We start from the raw sequence: 23,218 nt of genomic DNA, 5'->3' as shown, positions 1-23,218 counted from the left end.
ACCTTTAAACTAAAAACTTTATCTGCAATGGAAAAAAAATAACCAAATACTATTAAATATTCTAAACAGGTGCTTACCTGTTTTATTGGTACAAAAGCAACCCTGATCTCTTGCAATAAGAATCATTAATCCATACATCACTGGGTAAAAAAAGGGAAGTCTTCATTATGATCACATCATATTTTAATCTGCTAACATTATCCAGTGTATTTATGATAAAGTGAGGTTTTAAAGACTCAGTACTCACTCAGTCTGAGGCTTAGAGCTGTTGCCTTCATGTCTCCTTTCTGCTGACGACCTGAGCGTCTAACTGACTGTGTGACAGTTCTGGTTATTTCTGGCATCTCAACTGTCAAATGGTTTGCGTGACAATGAGCTGCTCTGACAAACGTCATGATGCTGACGTCTTTAACCACAGGTAACCTTAAAATAAAAATGCAACTCAAAGCAGGCAAAGCCTGTTGTTAAATAAACCACCACTAGTTTGTCAGTTTGGTTCTTGAAGTCCTGCAGGGCCTTGGCTTGGGGGATCTAGACCACCTTTTGGGGGTCTCCATCTTGATCCTGGGATCTCCAGTTCTTATTTGGCATGGATTTTTGGTGCACTATGCCTACTGCTTGGTTGTTGATTGACTGAATGCCAGCACCTTACAGCCTTCAGTGTTAACTTCTGCCGCTCAGAGGGATCTTTGCACTGTCTACACCCAGGGTCCTGTCAGATGTGGTGGACCCCAGCCTTTATTGACCTTGTGCTTAGTGCCTTATGTGACCAAGACTTTTCTAGCCATTGAGGTCATTCTGATATGAGCCTCTTCTTCAAGCTGTAGGTGGTAGCAGAGGGCCATCTTGCTGATTTACTATTGGATGTTTGCTGTTTTATTCCGGATAGTGGTTATGAGGCTAACAAATTCTTAGTGTATAATGTATCAGGAGGAGCTTTCTTGTCTTGGTATTACTGGCTGTGTTTCAGTCCTTTAGCCAGCATATTATACCAGCAAGGTATCTGATCACTGGCAGGGCAGAGGTACTTTTTCTTGGATCTTGTTGCATCTGTTCATTTGACTCCTCAGGACCTGGCTTAGCCTCTAGAGGTATTTTGCTGTTGCTTGCGTTGTCCTCAGGGTTGCCTTTTGCTTGTGAGACCCCATTGTAATTGTAACTGTCTTGAACATTTGCTATGCTGCCATCTGTTGTTAAATCCCTCACCTGTATTATGGTAAAAGTTCAGTTTTAATATAAGAGAAGCCATCCAAATGACAACCCTAAGTAATAAAAAGCTGTATGTATGTATGTATTTAAAATACATACTGGATCTCAATCAGTTTAATTTGGTAAATTCAACCTCTTTAAAGGTAGATACTTTGAGTTGTTTATTATGGTATTATGATATGATGGGCATAAGATAGGGTGTAAATACTTTGATTATTTTCTTGTATTTTATTTGTTGCTAAGTTGGTAGTGTTAGGTGCCATACACTTCCTGATAAAAGAGACTTGAATGTTGAAGTTGTGCCACTGCAACTTTTAACTGAAGACTGCCACACATGTTTTTTTATTGGGTCAAAGATCACTTCCTGTATGTGAGGACGGCGGTTGTGTGGCTGAAGCGTTTGAGACTTACCAAAGGTAGGTTTCCTAACAATGACATTTAAAGAAATAATAAATTCAGGCCATTTTCCCTAACCTTAAATGTTACATATTTTGATGACCTGGTGTAAATGAAAATGTAGAATGATTGAGGTAACTTTTCAACAAAGCCTTTCCCTTTTTTTTTATGGGTCTATTTATTCTCTGTGATGTGCCGATCATACATTAAATGAAATAAGGTTTTATTGTGTAATTTCAATTATATATATCTATTATCTTTTAAAAGAATCAGATCATGCTAAGTGACAGGACTTTTTTTTAAGAGCCCTTTAAGACTGTTTTTGATTATTCCAAACTACAGTCTGAAAAGTTGTCATGAAACAACTTCTGATTCTATCACTTGTTGTTCTGTTTGTTTCTATTGAAGGGTTTAAAATGCATTAAAATAATTCCATTTTTACATTTACACCTGATTGCAAAAACATTCAGTTAATTTACTGATTTAATTAATCATTAATGTAAAGTTACAGGGGCACTCTGAGGCTCCAGTATGAGGGCATAATATGAGGACTATAGTATAGGAATTTAATCCTTTCAAATGAAAGAGACAGTTATGTGATAGCACTTTCATAGTTCTGGCATCTCAGATTTAATGGTCAATAACTATACATTACATTGCCATGAAATAACTTTCGTTTTTTTTAGTTTCAGGATGTTCCGCTGGAGTCAACAGACCCTTAAATGTAGTCCCTCTACCATCAGTACATTGGTTCTCCATCACACTGCTGTCTTTCTTCTGCTAACACACTATGGAGGTAAATACACACCAAACCTAAAGACTGTTCAAAGTAAATTTATCATGTTCATTTGGGGCTAATTACAAACTTACTATTGTTCTTGTTTATTTTACATGCATTTCTGTCCAATACAATGTGCAGGGGCCTGACCCACTAATTCCACATGCACCGTCTCAGTAGCATTTGTGTCTGTGCCCTGGTTTACTCTTGCTGGCGGGGTACACCCTAGCCTTCTGGATGTGTTTCAAGACTGATGTGCGGCCTTGAACTACAAGTTTGCACAAAGTTGTGAAATCAGGGCATAACTTGAGATTTTTCTTCCCCAGGTCAGTCAGAAATTATCAGCTCCTCAGAGCCAATCGTAGCAATGATTGGAGATGACGTCATTTTGCCATGTCGCCTTGAACCCCGCACTGATCTTGTTGATGAGACCGTGGAGTGGGCCAGGCTGGACCTGAATCCCAGATATGTCCATGTGAGACGTGATGGAGTGGAGATCTTTCTAAATCAGAACCCATTTTATATGGGAAGAACATCATTATCCCTCGAGAAACTGCGTCATGGAGACATGTCTCTGATGATCTCTGAGGTGAAACCTTCTGATGAGGGAACGTACCGATGCCTGGTTCCTGATAAGGGTGCTACGGATGTTGAGCTTATTGTTGGTAAGTGGATATCTGTACTTAGAGATGAATTTAGATGCTATACTTTTAAATGCTGACACAGTTGGTTGTTGGTAGATAGGGCTTTGTTTGTAATCGGACCGTAAGTTAAGTCATTCATGCATGTTTATCATTGTCAAGTAGTTAAATTCTAAATATGAAACATTCTCCTTTAATAGTGTTGAGTTCAACTGAGTAAGAAAAACTCTCAGTAATTCAGTAGAGTCTTGGGAGGGGAGCTAGGAAAGCTTCAATATTTCTAGAAGTGATAATATAAGAGTTTCCTCTGCTTTGTCATCAGGCGCCGTTTCCTCTCAAGTCATCATCATAGAGGACGTTACCACAAAGACAGCAGTTTTACAGTGTGAGTCTAAAGGCTGGTCTCCAGAGCCTGAGGTGTTGTGGTTGGACAAGAAAGGAAGAATCCTGACTGCTGAAAATCCAAGATCAGAGAAAGATCCTGGTGGTCTCTATAGGATCAGCAGCAGAGTGACTGTAGAGAACAAGAAGGACCAGGTCTTCACCTGTAGAGTCCAACAGAAGAACATCAACCAGACCAGAGAGGCACATGTTCACATTGAAGGTAGGAAGGTTTTTTTTTTTCACTGAATGTTTTAAAATAAATCCACTGTTTTACGTGTATTTTATGTTGCTCTAATTTCAGATGATGCATGCATACCACCATTATTTTGTGCTGCGTGTGTTGCCATGGTAATATCTGTGGTTGTACTGCTGCTGTCTGTGGTTTCCATTGGTTTCATTGTTCTTTGGAGGAGAAGACAAAAGAAAATCAGTAAGTTTTAATTTATCTCTCTAAGATTCAACATTGTCTGTTGTGCTTTAACACACTGTTAAAGTCATTCTTCCTGGTTCAAACTTGTTTTCTTCTTTTTGTTACAGATGATGCTGAGGGCTATTACTTTACTGTTGAAGAAGGAGCAGAAGAAAAAAAGGAACTTGCTGAAGGAAGTACAGATATGAACAATCAAGATGATAAAAGTTTGCAGGACAAAGAGAAAGATATTGAATTATCACGCGTTATTTCAATTTTAGAGGAACAGAGAGAAGATCTGAAGAAATCAAGGGAAAAATTAAAGTCCAAGGTTGACAAAGTGAGGACAGATATGGTAGAGAATGAGAAAAGGAAACCAGAAAATGGTCAATCAAAGAATGAGAAAGTTGCTAGAGAGAAGTGGTCAGCAATCAAAAAAGGACTTCAGGACAAACTGAAAATGTCCAGTGATTATCTTATGTCCGTTGAGGAAAGACTAAAGAAAACAACAGATCTGATTTTGAAATTGACCAAAAGGAAGATGATACCATAAAATCCAAGGGAAAGAAAAGTTACAATTAAAGAAAAGTCACATTATGACTGGAATGGGTCAAACTAAAGACAAGGCGTCCTGAGAGAGAGAGGGAGAAAAATACTTAATCATTACAACAAGAGAGGGTCAGAACATGATAACATAAATCTTGACCTTGTGTTTGAGTCCATTCTAATATTATCCATCTCTGAGTGAGTCCCATGTAGGGGTGCAGACTATGGAACACACTTTTAAAGCTGATTGCATCATAATGGAGCATTAAAGGCTGTTTTAGTCCAGAAGCTCATAAATGTGGCATTGGCAGAGTAATCTTCCTTGTCTAAAGAATGATACATCCAGCCTGTTCTTTGTTGGCCAACATATCCCATGATTCATTGTGTGCCATTTGTACATATTTTTGTGATAGAATGAGCTCTCAGGAAGAAGACTGACCAAGTTAAACTTACAGATGTTTTTTTAAATGAATTCTTTATTTGAACATTGTATTGTCTTGTGTTTTTCACATGGCTAATTATTATCTTTCACAATTACAAACTGCATGAACATACCTGTTTCTACGTATGGTGATACTGAATCAAATCAAACAAATACATTGTTTCTAATATTTCAATAAAAGGTCAACAATAATAATATTAGTTCAACACTGTTTTTCATAATTTCTTAATTTTATTTTGCAATCAAGTGCAGTCTCAGGTAAAGGCCTAGAGGATGATAGAGGTGAGCTAATTCCAAAAGGTATGTGTGGGGAAAAAAAACATATTATTCAGCCAAATGACATCATAACCCAAAAGCATTGTACAAAATGGCAGCCATCATAGTAAACTGTTATTTTAATTTCTGAAAAATGTTGAACTCAAGCATGTTTCCAGGGGTGGAAGTAACTAATTTCATGTATTCATATTACTGCTATTGAGTTGCTTTTTGTTTTCTCTTTCTTCTTTTGAGTAGTTTTGATTAAACTATCAGGTTCCGAGTAGAAAAACAGACTAAAAGCCAAAACCATGAGATCCAAGCTTTCCTGTAACAAGACGATAATGGCAGTTTGAAAACAGCTGTTACACTTTACTTACGTTAAGATGAACCTAACAATAATCTAAAGTAAAATGCAAAAACAGCCAACCTGGTTGGAGTTCATACATCTATATACAAAATTGAACACCATTAACAAAAGTTTTAAAATATGCTCAGATATGCCCCGCAACAAAACCGTAAGGTTAAAATTTTGAATTTCCAGGTGTTTCTTTGAAGGCCTGAAAAAGGGTTAATATAAAGTTTTTTGGAGTATACCTTCTGGGTGCAAATGGCTAACAATGCAAACATCTCAATTGGATATCTTTACTTTTAAGCACATTTAAGAAGTAACATTTTATCAGGCTTAAACTTCAGTTAGAATGATCTGAGAGAGAAAAGGGGAAAAAATACAGACTTGTTTCAACAGCAGAGGGTTTTACATCAAAACTATTCAAATCCAGGTTTCATTATGTGCATTATTTCAAACTGGCAAAGACTATTAATAAACACCCTGATTTTAAATGAAACACCAAAAAAATCTGGGAGGCTGAGAAAAACTTGGATACCATCCTATTTAGCCCAGACTCACCAGAGCTGCTGGATGCCAATGTTCCATAGCCAACAACAGTGGTGACATCCCCAGCCACCTTTACCCACACCACTGCTGCTGTCCTGACCTCTACCTTTACCCACACCACTGCTGCTGTCCTGTCCTCTACCTTTACCCACACCACTGCTGCTGTCCTGACCTCTACCTTTACCCACACTGCTGCTGTCCTGACCTCTACCTTTACCCACACCACTGCTGCTGTCCTGACCTCTAACTTTACCCACACTGCTGCTGTCCTGACCTCTACCTTTACCCACACTGCTGCTGTCCTGACCTCTACCTTTACCCACACTGCTGCTGTCCTGTCCTCTAACTTTACCCACACTGCTGCTGTCCTGTCCTCTAACTTTACCCACACTGCTGCTGTCCTGTCCTCTACCTTTACCCACACTGCTGCTGTCCTCTCCTCTACCTTTACCCACACCACTGCTGCTGTCCTGTCCTCTAACTTTACCCACACCACTGCTGCTGTCCTGACCTCTACCTTTACCCACACTGCTGCTGTCCTGACCTCTACCTTTACCCACACTGCTGCTGTCCTGTCCTCTACCTTTACCCACACCACTGCTGCTGTCCTGACCTCTACCTTTACCCACACCACTGCTGCTGTCCTGACCTCTACCTTTACCCACACTGCTGCTGTCCTGACCTCTACCTTTACCCACACCACTGCTGCTGTCCTGACCTCTAACTTTACCCACACTGCTGCTGTCCTGTCCTCTAACTTTACCCACACTGCTGCTGTCCTGACCTCTACCTTTACCCACACCACTGCTGCTGTCCTGACCTCTACCTTTACCCACACCACTGCTGCTGTCCTGACCTCTACCTTTACCCACACTGCTGCTGTCCTGACCTCTACCTTTACCCACACTGCTGCTGTCCTGTCCTCTACCTTTACCCACACCACTGCTGCTGTCCTGACCTCTACCTTTACCCACACTGCTGCTGTCCTGACCTCTACCTTTACCCACACTGCTGCTGTCCTGACCTCTACCTTTACCCACACCACTGCTGCTGTCCTGTCCTCTACCTTTACCCACACCACTGCTGCTGTCCTGACCTCTACCTTTACCCACACTGCTGCTGTCCTGACCTCTACCTTTACCCACACTGCTGCTGTCCTGTCCTCTACCTTTACCCACACCACTGCTGCTGTCCTGACCTCTACCTTTACCCACACTGCTGCTGTCCTGACCTCTACCTTTACCCACACCACTGCTGCTGTCCTGACCTCTAACTTTACCCACACTGCTGCTGTCCTGTCCTCTAACTTTACCCACACTGCTGCTGTCCTGACCTCTACCTTTACCCACACTGCTGCTGTCCTGACCTCTACCTTTACCCACACCACTGCTGCTGTCCTGACCTCTAACTTTACCCACACTGCTGCTGTCCTGTCCTCTAACTTTACCCACACTGCTGCTGTCCTGACCTCTACCTTTACCCACACCACTGCTGCTGTCCTGACCTCTACCTTTACCCACACCACTGCTGCTGTCCTGACCTCTACCTTTACCCACACTGCTGCTGTCCTGACCTCTACCTTTACCCACACTGCTGCTGTCCTGTCCTCTACCTTTACCCACACCACTGCTGCTGTCCTGACCTCTACCTTTACCCACACTGCTGCTGTCCTGACCTCTACCTTTACCCACACTGCTGCTGTCCTGTCCTCTACCTTTACCCACACCACTGCTGCTGTCCTGACCTCTACCTTTACCCACACTGCTGCTGTCCTGACCTCTACCTTTACCCACACCACTGCTGCTGTCCTGACCTCTAACTTTACCCACACTGCTGCTGTCCTGTCCTCTAACTTTACCCACACTGCTGCTGTCCTGACCTCTACCTTTACCCACACTGCTGCTGTCCTGACCTCTACCTTTACCCACACTGCTGCTGTCCTGTCCTCTAACTTTACCCACACTGCGGCTGTCCTGTCCTCTAACTTTACCCACACTGCTGCTGTCCTGACCTCTACCTTTACCCACACTGCTGCTGTCCTGACCTCTACCTTTACCCACACTGCTGCTGTCCTGACCTCTACCTTTACCCACACCACTGCTGCTGTCCTGACCTCTACCTTTACCCACACTGCTGCTGTCCTGTCCTCTACCTTTACCCACACTGCTGCTGTCCTGACCTCTACCTTTACCCACACTGCTGCTGTCCTGACCTCTACCTTTACCCACACTGCTGCTGTCCTGATCTCTACCTTTACCCACACTGCTGCTGTCCTGACCTCTACCTTTACCCACACTGCTGCTGTCCTGACCTCTACCTTTACCCACACTGCTGCTGTCCTGATCTCTACCTTTACCCACACTGCTGCTGTCCTGACCTCTACCTTTACCCACACTGCTGCTGTCCTGACCTCTACCTTTACCCACACTGCTGCTGTCCTGACCTCTACCTTTACCCACACTGCTGCTGTCCTGATCTCTACCTTTACCCACACTGCTGCTGTCCTGACCTCTACCTTTACCCACACTGCTGCTGTCCTGTCCTCTACCTTTACCCACACTGCTGCTGTCCTGACCTCTACCTTTACCCACACTGCTGCTGTCCTGACCTCTACCTTTACCCACACTGCTGCTGTCCTGACCTCTACCTTTACCCACACTGCTGCTGTCCTGACCTCTACCTTTACCCACACTGCTGCTGTCCTGACCTCTACCTTTACCCACACTGCTGCTGTCCTGACCTCTACCTTTACCCACACTGCTGCTGTCCTGACCTCTACCTTTACCCACACTGCTGCTGTCCTGTCCTCTAACTTTACCCACACTGCTGCTGTCCTGACCTCTACCTTTACCCACACTGCTGCTGTCCTGACCTCTACCTTTACCCACACTGCTGCTGTCCTGACCTCTACCTTTACCCACACTGCTGCTGTCCTGACCTCTAACTTTACCCACACTGCTGCTGTCCTGACCTCTACCTTTACCCACACTGCTGCTGTCCTGTCCTCTACCTTTACCCACACTGCTGCTGTCCTGACCTCTACCTTTACCCACACTGCTGCTGTCCTGTCCTCTACCTTTACCCACACTGCTGCTGTCCTGACCTCTACCTTTACCCACACTGCTGCTGTCCTGACCTCTACCTTTACCCACACTGCTGCTGTCCTGTCCTCTACCTTTACCCACACTGCTGCTGTCCTGACCTCTACCTTTACCCACACCACTGCTGCTGTCCTGACCTCTACCTTTACCCACACTGCTGCTGTCCTGACCTCTACCTTTACCCACACTGCTGCTGTCCTGACCTCTACCTTTACCCACACTGCTGCTGTCCTGACCTCTACCTTTACCCACACTGCTGCTGTCCTGTCCTCTAACTTTACCCACGCCATCACCGCTGTCCCATCCTCTACCTGTGCCCACGCTACTGCTGCTGTCACTTCAATGTTGAAGTGTCAAAGAGCCCAACCAGCATATGCTCCCATACCTGACCTGACCTGACAGACCACCCTCTCTAGTGACAAAATATCCTTCCTGCACAGTCTGTCCTAAATGTGAGATGTGTTTCCTGTAAACTCAGAAGAAATTGATTTATTTCCTCCATTAAAAGAGACATTTGATTTGTACTGTACTGGTTCTAACCTGGTGACCAATGACAAATGCTTGGTTATTACCTCTGCCAAGGAGGTTATGTGATCGGGAGGGTTTGTTTGTTTGTTTGTTTGTTTGTTTGTTTATTAGTTTGTTAGTTTTTTTGTTAGCAACATAACTCAAAAAGTTCTGGACAGATTTTGATGAAATTTTCAGGAAATGTCAGAAATGGCATAAGGAAGAACTGATTAGATTTTGGGACTGATCCAGATCACCATCTGGATCCAGGATTTTTTTTGAAGGATTCTTTAGTATTGGGAGATAGGGCTAATGGCAGAGGTCTGCGCTCTCTGAGTGCTTTTCTAGTTTTGTCATGTATTACAGTTATTTTAGCTTTCACAGCTCTCTCTGCATGGATTTTTTTTTTGTATATATAATACTGACATCTTTAAAGTACTTCCCAAATGAAGTCAAGTCTAAATAGATATGTCTTCACACATGGTACTTTTATAAGTCAAAAAGATGTAAATGTATTATTCCATATATGTGTGTCTGTGTAAAATTGTAGCTTTTTATACACTCTCATATTCAACCAACTTAAAGTGATTTTATTGTATTGTATTTTATTTTGAAATCAATAATAATAAAACATCTCAACCTCTGAGCTTGAACTTTTTTAAAATGCCTGCAGTTTATTGACCTGACATCACCTTTTCCTTTGATCCCAGGTTTACCTTCCTTGTTCCAGCTCTGTGATTTATTGAATTTACCCTCCATATATTATGGTGACGAGGTCAACGTTCATTTTTAATAGTAAATTATTGAAAGATAGACATCAAAATTTAACACCAACCCCAGTAATAGAAGCTGTATATATAGTATATAAGTACTTTAAATACTATGTTGGATCTCTATCAGGGTAATTTAATAAATTCAACCTCTTTAAAGCTACATACTATTGAGTCTTATTCAATATTCAGTTATGATGTGATGGATGTGGATATAAGACAGGTTGTCAGTATTGTTATTCTTATTTTCATACATGTTTTGTTCACTAAGTTGGTAGTGGTGCTTACCTTTAACCTCCTGAAAAACCAAACATGAATACTGAGGTTGTGCTGTTGCAGATTGTTACTGAATATTACCATGCATTGATTTTTTATATTGAGTCAAAGTTCACTTCCTGTATATTAGGACAACGGTTGTGTAGCTGAAGTGACTTTTTAAGACACACCAAAGGTAGGTTTCCTCAGTATACATTTTTTCAACAATAATCTGGGCCTTTTTTCCTTATCTTAAGTGTTACATTTGAGGTAACCTTTTAATAAAGGTGCTACTTTTCTATTGTGGGTTTCTTTAATCTCTAAAATGTGCCGATTACACCTTAAATGAAATAAAGTTTTATGTTGTAAATTTCTAGAATGTATTTACTATATTCTTTAGAAAGATTTCAGCAATCCTATTTGACGGGGTTTTTTGTTAAAAGCTGTTAAAGACCATTTAAGGTAACTAATGTTTAACCTACGATCTGTGGGGAAAATGTTTATGAAACAACCTTGACACTATCACTTCCTTTTCTGTTTATTTTTATTGAAGAGGTTTTTCCTTCAGTGTTAAAAATCCAGTAAAATATATACATTTTTTACATGTACAGTGCTTAACAAATGTATTAGACCACCTGTCATATCTGTCTCAGAGACCATCCAGCATCATGAAGTGTTTTAATGCGGACTCTTTCATTTTCAGTCAGCTCTCCACGTTTTACCATTTTGAACAGGAATGAGGAATTTCAAACTGAATTCACCCAAATTTGAGCCGGCTCACTGGGCTTCTCTGAGAAGTCAGAAATGAATCAAGCATAACATTCAACCACTAAAACTCATTTTTCTGTTCAGGAATGACAGTAAATAACTATAATATGACATATTAATCAAGAAATATTAATGTGCTTTACTATTGTTTCAGTTTTTTGTAAATCAGTAAATTTGAAAATGCATGGATAACAATAATAATTCTATTTTAGCATTAAAAATATCATTTGGGTTAAAGAGCTTCTACATATTGGTGTATTAACCATTGCAGAAACATCAAAAATGATTCTGGTAACCAATGCTGTTAATTTAGAGCAGCTGTGGCATAAACCTTACTTTGGTTAGGGTTAGGGTAGTCTAATACATTTGTTAAGCACTGTACATCTAAATTGCAATGATATCAGGTTCATTTATTGATTTCATTAATCATTAATGCAGAGTTACAGTCATCAAAGAGTCTCCAGTATGAAGGACTAGGCAACAGAGTAATACAACTTCAGAATTTTACACTTTCATATAATCAAACATTTTATTATTTATTTGGTCATTAGTTGCACTTTAATTTAATTTTGCAGTTGCCAAACTGAGAAGAAATCAGGTCCCAATGAAGCAGTATGTTCTTCATGTAATATCATTTAATTCTTGAGTTATTTTGAATCTTGTTTCTGTGACAAAACGGTTCTGAAATAGTGTCATGAATAACTTTTTTACCTTTATTTTAGTTTCAGGATGTTTCACCCATGGAATCAACAGTCCCTTAAATGTAGTCCCTCCACCATCAGAACACTGGTTCTCCATCACACTGCTGTCTTTCTTCTCCTAACACTCTATCAAGGTAAATACAAGACTGTCAAAAGTTATTTTCCATTTGTGCATCTCTTTAACCTGACTACTGTTCATGTCTTTACATGCATTTCAATCTATTAATTTGTTTAAGGGCATAACTGACAAATTCTATGCTCTGAGTCAGCAGTATTGTGCAAACGCCATTGTTTGTTCTAGCATGGAATTACTTCTGTGACCCCCCCAGATCACTGCACAAATAGAGCATGTGGCATTGAATGAAAAGGATGATACAAAGAGAGCATGAACTCCAGGTCTGGCTTGAGGATGATAGCCTTTCTCTTGATTAAGAAATGTTTCTCAGCATCTGTTTTCAGCTATGAAGAAGTTTTAAACTTTATTTCCCTAGATCATAAGAACTCAAGTTTATGATTAAAGATTTAATGGACACAGGGGCAGAAGGTTCTGCTTTCACGCAGTTTCCTGGATCATCAAGCTCACTCAAAGTCATTGACCGCAGCTGAAAGTCAAGCCTTGGGGGGCTTGATGAAGTTTTGAACAGAAAAATTTTTTGCTGCTAACATTTTTTATTTCAGGAGCTTAATGTGGCTCTGTTTGGAGAGGGTGGGAATGCCATTGATATCTATCTCAGTAGCTTTATCCTAACTGAGAGGCTCCATCACCTCAGAAGGTTAAGATAGTTAGTTAGAGTGTTAACCCAAATTTTGCTTAAAATTGATTTGAAAATAGCGATATAGAAGGCAGCTAATATAAACATTTCTTCCCTTTCCAGGTCAGGCAGCGATTATTGGCTCCCCGAGCTCAAAGCCAATAGTAGCAATGATTGGAGAGGACATCATCTTGCCTTGTCGCCTTAAACCCAGCGCTAATGTTGTTGATGAGACTCTGGAGTGGTCCAGACTGGACCTGAATCCCAGATATGTCCATGTGAGACGTGATGGAGTGGAGCTTCTTCTTAATCAGAACCCATTGTATGTGGGAAGAACGTCATTATCCAATGAGAAACTGCGTCATGGAGACATGTCTCTGATGATCTCTAAAGTGAAACCCTCTGATGAGGGAACGTACCGATGCCTGGTTCCAGCAAAGGGTACGGTGGAGGTTGAGCTCATGGTTGGTAAGTTCATACATATATAGATAAATAAACTATATAACAGGGTTGTAACAGTTCACAGAGTTCATAGTTCAGTTCATACCTCAGTTTGGGGGTCACAAGTTCGGTTCATTGATAAAAAAAGAAAGAAAAAGTCCCATTTTTATAATTCTAGATTTCCCTCACTTACTATTCTACTTTACTAGTTTTAGTGCAGCTAATAAATTATTTAGAAGTTTAAAATCTAACTTTGAATCAATCGAACAATACTATGTTCTGTCTAGTGTTATTAAGAACTATCAGTGATAGTTGTTACAACCTGTGAGGTTTTAAACACAAAAAAGGAAAACAAACAACATGCATTTATTTTTTTATTTACAAGTTTACAAAAGTCAAATATATTTGCAACGTAAAATACGTGCTTTCAAGAGCAATGCATCAAATTTACGATTTATGAAGAGTGCTTTCACACTGATTTGAATAGCCAAAGAAATAATGCTGGTGCAGTGATTCCTCTTGCAAAATCCTGGCTTGTGTATGTCAGTGAAGGATCCCAGACTAGCTCATGTAAACACAGGATGGGACATTACAATGGAGTCTGAGCAGAGCGCTTAAAACACATTTGCAGTTGTTCTCTATTCCTGCCGATCCGTGTATAGTCTTTAAAATGTTTAAGTAGCAGCAATATCTTTGACTCTCTCTGCTTTCAAACAAAAACCTTTACACCCATAATATCTAAAGATATATGAAGAATCTGGACTGATGAGTGTGGACACAAGTTCTGATGATGCAAAAAAGCTGTACCTACCGAAGACTGACTAAGTTAATTTACGTACATCTCCAAATTTAAATTTTCCAATGTTTAAATAGGGCTACTCATTTTTTTTTGTTTTTTTACGATTTAACCTTGTTCTTAAAATTTTGAATTGTGTTTTCCATTTGTCCTTCCATTATAGAGAACTTTGTGCTATGTACTTTAAGGTATCAAATGTTCTCTTTAGAGAATGTTTGGTTCCACTGACTCAGAAGTGCATTCAGTTTTTCAAAACAGACTGCTGAAATCCTCAGAAATAATACCAGAAAGCAATCTGTGTTTTAGTACCTTTTTCCTCCTGGAACATTTTATTGTAAACTAACAGTGTCAATAAAGATGTTGACTCTTGGGAGTGGAGCTTGATCTTGCAAAGCAGATGGATACGCCTGTTACCTTGTTTCTCACTGGTGAATCCATCTTGCAAAGCTCCCATCTAAACCGTTTGGGCCCGGTTAGAAAGTGACAAGACCAATTAGCGATGAGGGGCAGTACTTTCAGACGCAGCAGAGTCGTGATGTAAACAAGCAGCAGCAAGAGCTGGTGCAGTTATGGAGGAAGAGATTAGCGTGGATGCTGCTAAAGCGCCAGTTTTATCAGAACTTGACGACATTTCTTCATTAAAAGAAGAACAAAGAACAGCAGTGAGTTGTTTTCTTTTCAAAAACGACAAAAGTCGAGTACTGACATGTCTATAGTCACCATGTTTCGCGTAATTCCTCAGTAGCTGCACACGTGCAGCTTGATAGCAGCTACATCATGTGTTTTGTTGCTCTGATTGGCCCGTAGAGATGTGACAGACAGCACGTTCATCCAATCACACTCCAAGTTTTTTTCCAAGGCTCTGCCTTTTCCCAAACGCTGTCTATGAATGGTTTACCAGATGGATGTGTGAATCAAATCCATCTGGTGTGTCAGTTTAAGTGGAGCTAGGAAAGCACCAATATTTCTAAAAATCTTAATAAGCATGACACCCCCATAGGTGCTGTTTCCTCTCCAGTCATCATCATGGAGGACGTTACCACAAAGACAGCAGTTTTACAGTGTGAGTCTAAAGGCTGGTCTCCAGAGCCTGAGGTGTTGTGGTTGGACAAGAAAGGAAGAATCCTGACTGCTGAAAATCCAAGATCAGAGAAAGATCCTGGTGGTCTCTATAGGATCAGCAGCAGAGTGACTGTAGAGAACAAGAAGGACCAGGTCTTCACCTGTAGAGTCCAACAGAAGACCATCAACCAGACCAGAGAGGCACATGTTCACATTGAGGGTAAGAATGCTTTGCTTTACTGAATGTTTTAAAATAAATCCACTGTTTTACGTGTATTTTATGTTGCTCTAATTTCAGATGATGCATGCATACCACCATTATTTTGTGCTGCGTGTGTTGCCATGGTAATATCTGTGGTTGTACTGCTGCTGTCTGTGGTTTCCATTGGTTTCATCGTTCTTTGGAGGAGAAGACAAAAGAAAATCAGTAAGTTTTAATTTATCTCTCTAAGATTCAACATTGTCTGTTGTGCTTTAACACACTGTTAAAGTCATTCTTCCTGGTTCAAATAGAAAAATATAAATACAAGTCTGAGCTATCTAGTTAACATCTTTTTTCTTCTTTCAGTTACAGATGATGATGAGAATGAGAATGATGAGAATATTTACGCTGACATTGAAGTTGTAGCAGAAGAAGAACAGAAACTTGCTGATGAAAGTGCAGATATGAACAATCAAGATGATCAAAATTTGCAGGACAAAGAGAAAGAAAATTATTTTTCACGTGTGATTTCAATATTAGAGGAACAGAGAGAAGATCTAGAGAAATTAAGAGAAAAATTAAAATCCAAGGTTGACAAAGTGAGGAAAGATTTGATAGTGTATGAGAGGATGCAACCAGATAATAGTAAATCAAAAAATGACAAAGATGCCAGAGAGAAGTGGTCAATGGTGAAAGTAGGACTTGAAGAAAAATTGAAGACACACAGTGATTCTCATACGCTTGTTGAGGAGAGATTCAAGAAAACAACAGATCTGATATCAAAACTGACAGAGAGGAAGATGAAACCAGAAAATCTTGTTGAAAGAAAAGTTACAACTGAAGAAAAGTCACATTATGATTGGAACTGGTTCAAACTAAAGACAAGGCGTCCTGAGAGAGAGAGGGAGAAAAATACTTAATCATTACAACAAGAGAGGGTCAGAACATGGAGACTGAGAGTTGGTCACACTCTGTTTATGACAACATTAATCTTGACCTTGTGTTTGGGTCTGTTTCAATACCATCCATCTCTGAGTGAGTCCCATGTAGGGGGTGAAGACTTTGGAGCGGGATTTTGAAGCTGGTTGCATCATAATGGAGCATTAAAGGCTTTTTTTTTTAATAACTCCTAAATATGGCATTGGCACAGTAATCTTCTTACCTGGTCTAAAGAATGATGCATCCAGTCTGTCCTTTGTTGGCCAACATATCCCATGATTCATTGTGTGCCATTTGTACATACTTTTGTGATAGAATGAGCTCTTGGGAAGAAGACTGACCAAGTTAAACTTACAGATGTTTTTTTTTTTTTTTTTTTTTTAAATACAGTCTTTCTTTGCACATTGTAATCTCTTTTGTTTTCCACATGGCTGATTATTATCTTTTACTGTTCCAAACTGCCTGACACTCTGCTGAACATGTCTGTTTCTATGTAGCTGTTTTTCCATTTGTATCTGTATCTACCTTAAAGCTCATAAGGGGATTAAATGTTTAAATTAAATAAAATCACAACATTCCAATACATTGTTTCTAATATTTTAATAAAAGGTCAACAATAATATTATTTGGGTCAACACTGTTTTTCATCATTTCTTAATATGGTTTTGCAATCAAGTGCAGTTTTAGATAAAGGCCACAGAGGATGAAGAAACTGTGATGCAGACTAAGGTGAGCTTCTTTCAAAAGATGGGGGAAAATATATTATATAGCCAAATAACATCACAACCCAGAATACATTGTACAAAATGGCAGCCAGGATAGTAAACTGTTATTTGAACTTCTCAAAAATACACAAAGCAAAAACTAAAAGCCAAAACCAGGAGATCCAGGATTTCTGCCAACAAGAGGATAATGGCCTGTAGTTTGAAAACAGCTGTTGCATTTTACTTTGGGTTAAGATAAACCTTATAATAATCTAGAGTAAAATACAACAATAACTAACCTGGTTGGAGATCCTTATACTCTTGCAGTTATCGCACAAAAACATATTTTGCTGTGAAGTATTGCTGTACATTGAATCTAATCTCAATTGCAAAACCAGACTATGCAATTTTGTAATTCTATTAATGGCTGATATTAAATTTGTAATTAACTAGTTCTTGAAAGGTTTACAAAAATGCCTGTAGAAAGGCCTTTATGTTTACAGAAGTGGACTATTGCACTTTGTAGTGGTACCTTTATAAAAAAAAAAAAAAAAACAAGTAAAACTTTTATATTTTTGAAAATATTAAGTAACTGTGAAAACAGTACTGTAAAAACTTCAGGTTGTGTACTGCAAATGAGATTTGAAAATTAGCAATTGCTATAAACTCTCTGTGCAGCAGCACATCAGATTCATGCTCTGTTATGAAACTATGATAAACGTCTCTATCACATAAATAAATTCAAACATCAAAATTCAAACTCGATGAATGTATGTGTGTGTGTGTGTGTGTGTGTGTGTGTGTGGGGGGGGGGTGTTCAACAATATACATTATACTACTGTCTATATGACTACTATATATATACAAAAATGAACACCATAAACAGATGCTTTTAAATATAGTTCTCAGATATCGATAGTGAAAACATTTAAACATTTGAGCCAAGCTGTGCAATTACACTACAAAAAAGAGAGCAAAGAATGATCATTTTTCAAAGAGAGACAGATTTCTACTAGAAATAAATATATAAACAGGGTAATGTGACCGTTGTTGCATAAACAAAGTGGTTGTAGGGCAATGAAATAAAATATGTATCCATAAACAAGAACTTGACCAGAGGTAGAAAAAGTGGACTAAGTAGAATAAAGGTGCATTAGTGCAAAAACGACAGAGTTACAGCAGAGACTCTTGAGACGTCATCAGAGTGACTCTGTGACTGCTGACTTCTAAATAAATGTATTATCAGTAGACTGAATGCAATTAGACCCATGATACCATTTATGTATTATCAAAGCAAAATCAACTCTGACCAAAGTAACCATACTTTTACTTGAGTGAAAATTCTGTCATTTTCCTCTCTATTTATACAGAAAACAATAATAAGACACTAGTGATAATTTATGAAAGTCAACATGCATGGTTCCTTTTTAAGAAACATATATAAAAAAAATGATTAAAAAAAATACACCACAGTCATCAGGATATCTTCATATGAAATCTCAAACACTGACAGTTAGATATGATATGTGATTAAGCTCTCTTGAATCCACTTTTGTCACATTTATTGTTACCTAACATTAAGTTAAAATCACTGACAGTGTTGTCCACAGAGCATATATGTAAGTGTTTATTTGGAATATTGTCTCCAGCTACCGTACTCTCACCCTGGTAGAGTTAACGTCCTCATGTTTTTAAGTGACAAGGGCAAAGTTGAAAATGATGGAAACAATGATCCCTTTTATTTATGGGCTCTCTCTCAGGACACTTGAGGTCACCGTATAATATGGCAGCAATAAAAACAAACCTTTGCAATAAAGACAAGTTCAGTTTCTGTTGTCAATTACTGAGTCATACAAAAACTAAAGTCACCTAATTTTTCTGAAACACAAAAGCAATTAATTAGAAACTATGATTTAGGATGTAATAACAGGATCAGTATAATATAAATGAGTGTAAATAAAAAGAATCGACACCACTTAAAGAAAAATCCAACAGGTATAACTCAGCATTGCACGATTAATCTCTAAAGACAGGACGTCAGTGTTTTAATTCATTTTTATCTGTTCATTTGTTTACTAAGTTTGTAGCAGTGGGTACAATACAGTTGATAATAAAAGAAGTTTAAGCTGCTGTATATGGATCTCTACTCCCCCAGATTAACTTTCTATTGGATCAAAGTACACTTCCTTTTATATGACGGCTTTGGTTTTGCTGTTAAGGCGACACTAAGACATACTGAAGGTAAGTACTTTTTAAAAAAATAACAATAAAACAAATTAACAGATAGACTTTTTTATTGTTCCTTACCATTAAAGTAAGTTAATGATAGCCTCTGATTTAAATGTAACTCTAACCTGATAGTTTACCTTATAACAAGAATGTCTTTACTTCTATGTTCTGGTTTGATTACACTCTTTGATGATGAACAACTTATACATTAAATTAAAAAATTTTATTTATATTTTCTAACAAATGTTTGGTATGTTTTTGGAAAAATGTAGACCAGGTTAGGGCAGGGTTATGGTCTGCAATAATGGATGTCAAGATTTGAAAAAATATGTAAGCCTTCACAATGAAAAATTTTAGTCCTTATTAACATTCATGAAACAGCCTCTGATACTATCACCAGGCAGAGTTATTCTAGTCAAGCCTTTTTTTTACTGAAGGAATATTTTCATACAATGCTAGTAATGTTATAAAATGGTGCCGTGTACACATGTACCTGATCGTACTTTATCGGTGTTTCATGCACACTCCGTGCCCAACCCTCATGAGTCTATAAGACGGTGAAGATACAGTTGGAATGGTCTCATTCTGCATTTCATTACAAGCCATTACAAAGTTTATCGTTCCTTGGTTAAGATTAGGGATATCTCAGGATTAAAGAGTATATTCTACCTTTTCTCCCAGGCTTTGATGGTAAAATCTGCTTCAGTAAGCATGCACAATACTTTTGGTGATTAATGAGTGGTATGACAGTCAGCATTAAGTTTGTATTTGTGGAGGTATAGTTTACCTAATCAGTCTAAAAACTGTTCAAATTTTTTAGGATGTCAAACCAGAGGAATGGACCTTCCCAGAAATGTCATCTCAGTACCATCAGTCTACTTGTTCTTCAACTCACCGCTGTTTTCCTTCTCCTGCCACACTGTGGAGGTAAACACACACTACATTTTAAAACATTATGCTGGCACACTTTGACCGTACCCATTTAGACCACCTTTTTAGAAAGTGGATGTCATTATTTTTAAGGTAAAATCAAGCAAGAAAATTTTACATTTAGACAAAGATAACCTGAGAATCAACTCTTTGTGCATGAAAATAGGTAGTTTACTTGGTTAACTTTTTTATTTACACAAATTACTCCCATTACTTGCACATCCTCATATGTGACATATTTAGCATACATCACTGGAGGATCTCTATGCTGATTGGCAATCATGGCAAGAGGAATTTACCTTGGTTTAGATTTTTCAACTCTTCTGAGTAAGCAAATGTTGTTTGAACAGGAGCGAGTCTGCCACATTCATGTGAATTACTCACTCGTCACACACAAGTCAATGTGTCACACAAAGTTTACATGTAAAATGTATGTGAAACATACAAAGCACAAAGTTCACATGTAAAATCAATATGTCACACACAAAGTTTACATGTAAATTCAATATGTCACACACAATGTTTACATGTAAAATCAATATGTCACACACAATGTCATCGCCATTAGCCCCATCTCCCAATAGTAAAGAATCCTTTCAAAAAATTCCTGAATCCAGACGATGATCCAGATCACTCAAAAAATCTAATCAGTTCTTCTTTTTGCCATCCCCGACATTTACTGAAAATGTCATCAAAATCCGTCCATAACTTTTTGAGTAATGTTGCTAACAAACAAACTAACAAACAAACTAACTAACAAACCCTGCCGATCACATAACCTCCTTGGCGGAGGTAATCAATGTGTCACACAAAATTTACATGTTAAGTCAATGTGTCACACACACATAGTTTCCATGTAAAATCAATGTGTCACACAAGGTCACACAAATTATTTTACTCATAACTGGTATGAACATGACATTAAAATCTCATCTACAAAACTTTACATCTCCTGGTTTTGTTCAAACCCAAGTGTCTGAGATTTTCTTCTCTCCTTCTTCATTAGGCTCCGTTTCCTCTCCAGTTGTTATCATAGAAGAGGTCAGCCCAAACAGGCTGGTTTTACAGTGTGAGTCTAAAACCTTGAACCCAGAGTCTGAGGCATTGTCTCTGGACAATGAAGGAAAGAACCTGGCTGTTGACTACAGAGAAGAGGAAGGTCCTGGTGGTCTCTACAGGATCAGCAGCAGAGCGACTGTAGAGAAGAGAAACAGCAACATCTTCACCTGCAGAGCCAGAGAGACGAACATCAACCAGACAGCAGTGACGAAAATTCAGATTAAAGGTAAAAAATAAATCCCAAAATGCTCCCTTCTTATTCTCACAGTTCTTTCATATATATATTTGTTGTTCTTGCTATTTCAGATACTGTATGCATGACTTCCCCTCACTCTCCTGCTTGTACTGCCGTGTCCATATGTATTTCCCTGATCCTGATTTCTGCATTCTTTGCTGTTTATTGGAGGAAAAGGGAACAAAAAAAACGTAAGTTAAGATTTTCTATGTTTTAAAGTGCTGATGTCTGATATACTGTAGGATTACTAATTTGAACTTGAATTTTAACAGAGGCAGAGGCAAAACAGGAAGAAGAAAATCGTGTTAAAGAACTTAATGATCAACACGAGATGGATCAACTGAACAAGAAGCTAAAGGAGAAAGAGGAGGAAAAAGAGGACATGAAACTAGTGATTTCAATATTGGAGGAGCAGAAAAAAGATCTGGAAAACTCAGCAGGTAAATTCAAGTCAAAGCTAGATGAAGTGGAGCATGATCTGAAGAAACAGAAGGGGAACGCAATTCAGAAACTACAAAGGAAAATGGACAAAGATGCCAAAGAGAACCGGGCTCAGATCAAACAGGAACTTGAAAACAAAAAGACAAAATACAAAAATTCCCTGGAGAGCACTGAGGAAAAACTCAAGGAAATGGCAGAGTTGATTTCAGAAATGAATGAGAGGAAGGGAAGAGTGGAAATTCAGATCAGGGAAATTAACTTTAGTTTAAAGACAATAACAAAGCGTAGACGTTAGTCAGAGCAATCTAAGAGAGAGGAGACACATAAAAACACAGAGTTGATTTCAGAATCGAGGTTAGAATGGGGGAGAATGAGCAGCACTGAAAGATGGCAGAGCAGAATCAGCAACAGCATTTTTGATGACACACATGATGGTTACTGTCTTGTTGTCATATTAATCACTAAAACCAGTAACCTGTGGTTAGAGCGCTGGTCTCTGCAGCCGACAACGGCTCTTTGTACATAGCAGTGTGATGTTGAAGATTAAAATAATTTTCAGAAAATTAGTATAAAACATTTGTATTGTGAATGAAATTAAACTGATATACCTTTGAATATTTGCTTGAAAAAAAACTGCTAAAATTTTCACACACTCTCGAAAATTTATAATCTCATCTTGTGGCAGTCATATTTAACGCTGACAAAGAAGGACAAAAAAACATCTTAACAAAGTTTATGAAGAGTCCCAGTGCACCTGAATGCATCTAAATGTTGTTTCTATTGACTCCCATTTATTATCTATCATCTGTATATCTTTTCAAATGCATAAAGTTACTATTTTCTTTGTAAACACCTAACATCATTTCTTAAACTGACATATTTTTACAAATACATTTAAACTGCTGTAGCTGGGTTCCTGTATTTCCTGGCTTCTTAAGGTCTTTTACAATATTTGGCTTGAATGTGATTGGCAGGATTGTATTTGGGTTCTTCTGCTGTGAGGTTTTACTGATGTTGGTTGGGTTGCTATATTGTCTTGGTCTTTTTTTTTCTGATTTTGACTCTTTTGCTTTGTGTTTTTGTTTGCTTCTGTATTTGACAACACTGTAAATCATTTTTTTTAAATGTACTTAAAGAACAAAATTACCCCATGAATAAAAGTTGAAAATGTTTTGTAACCTTTCACTGTATTTATAGGACCTTGTCACATTGGGGTCCTTGTTTTGAACATTCTTTCCCCTTCCTCTCTGCACATCAGGTTGGTGTTTGCATGAAAAATCTGATCAAGGTTATGCAAATATATCACTGGCCGTACATAAACTTAAACTGTCACACATTAGTAAATGAACCGTCAAGATATCTATTCTG

General features: G+C 38.6%; 1 protein-coding gene across 1 annotated transcript; it reads left to right on the top strand.

Annotated features, from left to right (window-relative positions):
* The first annotated feature begins 1,033 nt into the window (after positions 1–1,033).
* On the top strand, positions 1,034–22,965 carry LOC121504359. The gene is made up of 15 exons (XM_041779069.1): positions 1,034–1,091; positions 1,566–1,625; positions 2,292–2,401; positions 2,710–3,048; positions 3,347–3,628; positions 3,710–3,838; positions 3,946–4,172; positions 12,739–12,793; positions 12,936–13,280; positions 15,068–15,331; positions 15,680–15,803; positions 20,006–20,112; positions 21,122–21,400; positions 21,481–21,600; positions 21,682–22,965. The coding sequence occupies exons 3-15, from the start codon at positions 2,299–2,301 to the stop codon at positions 22,143–22,145; spliced, it is 2,838 nt and encodes a 945-aa protein (XP_041635003.1). The 5' UTR covers positions 1,034–1,091; positions 1,566–1,625; positions 2,292–2,298; the 3' UTR covers positions 22,146–22,965.
* Positions 22,966–23,218: the final 253 nt, after the last annotated feature.

The sequence above is a fragment of the Cheilinus undulatus genome, linkage group 22 (genome assembly GCF_018320785.1).
Source record: "Cheilinus undulatus linkage group 22, ASM1832078v1, whole genome shotgun sequence".
Taxonomy (NCBI): domain Eukaryota; kingdom Metazoa; phylum Chordata; class Actinopteri; order Labriformes; family Labridae; genus Cheilinus; species Cheilinus undulatus.
This window is presented reverse-complemented; position numbering and strand designations above follow the sequence as displayed.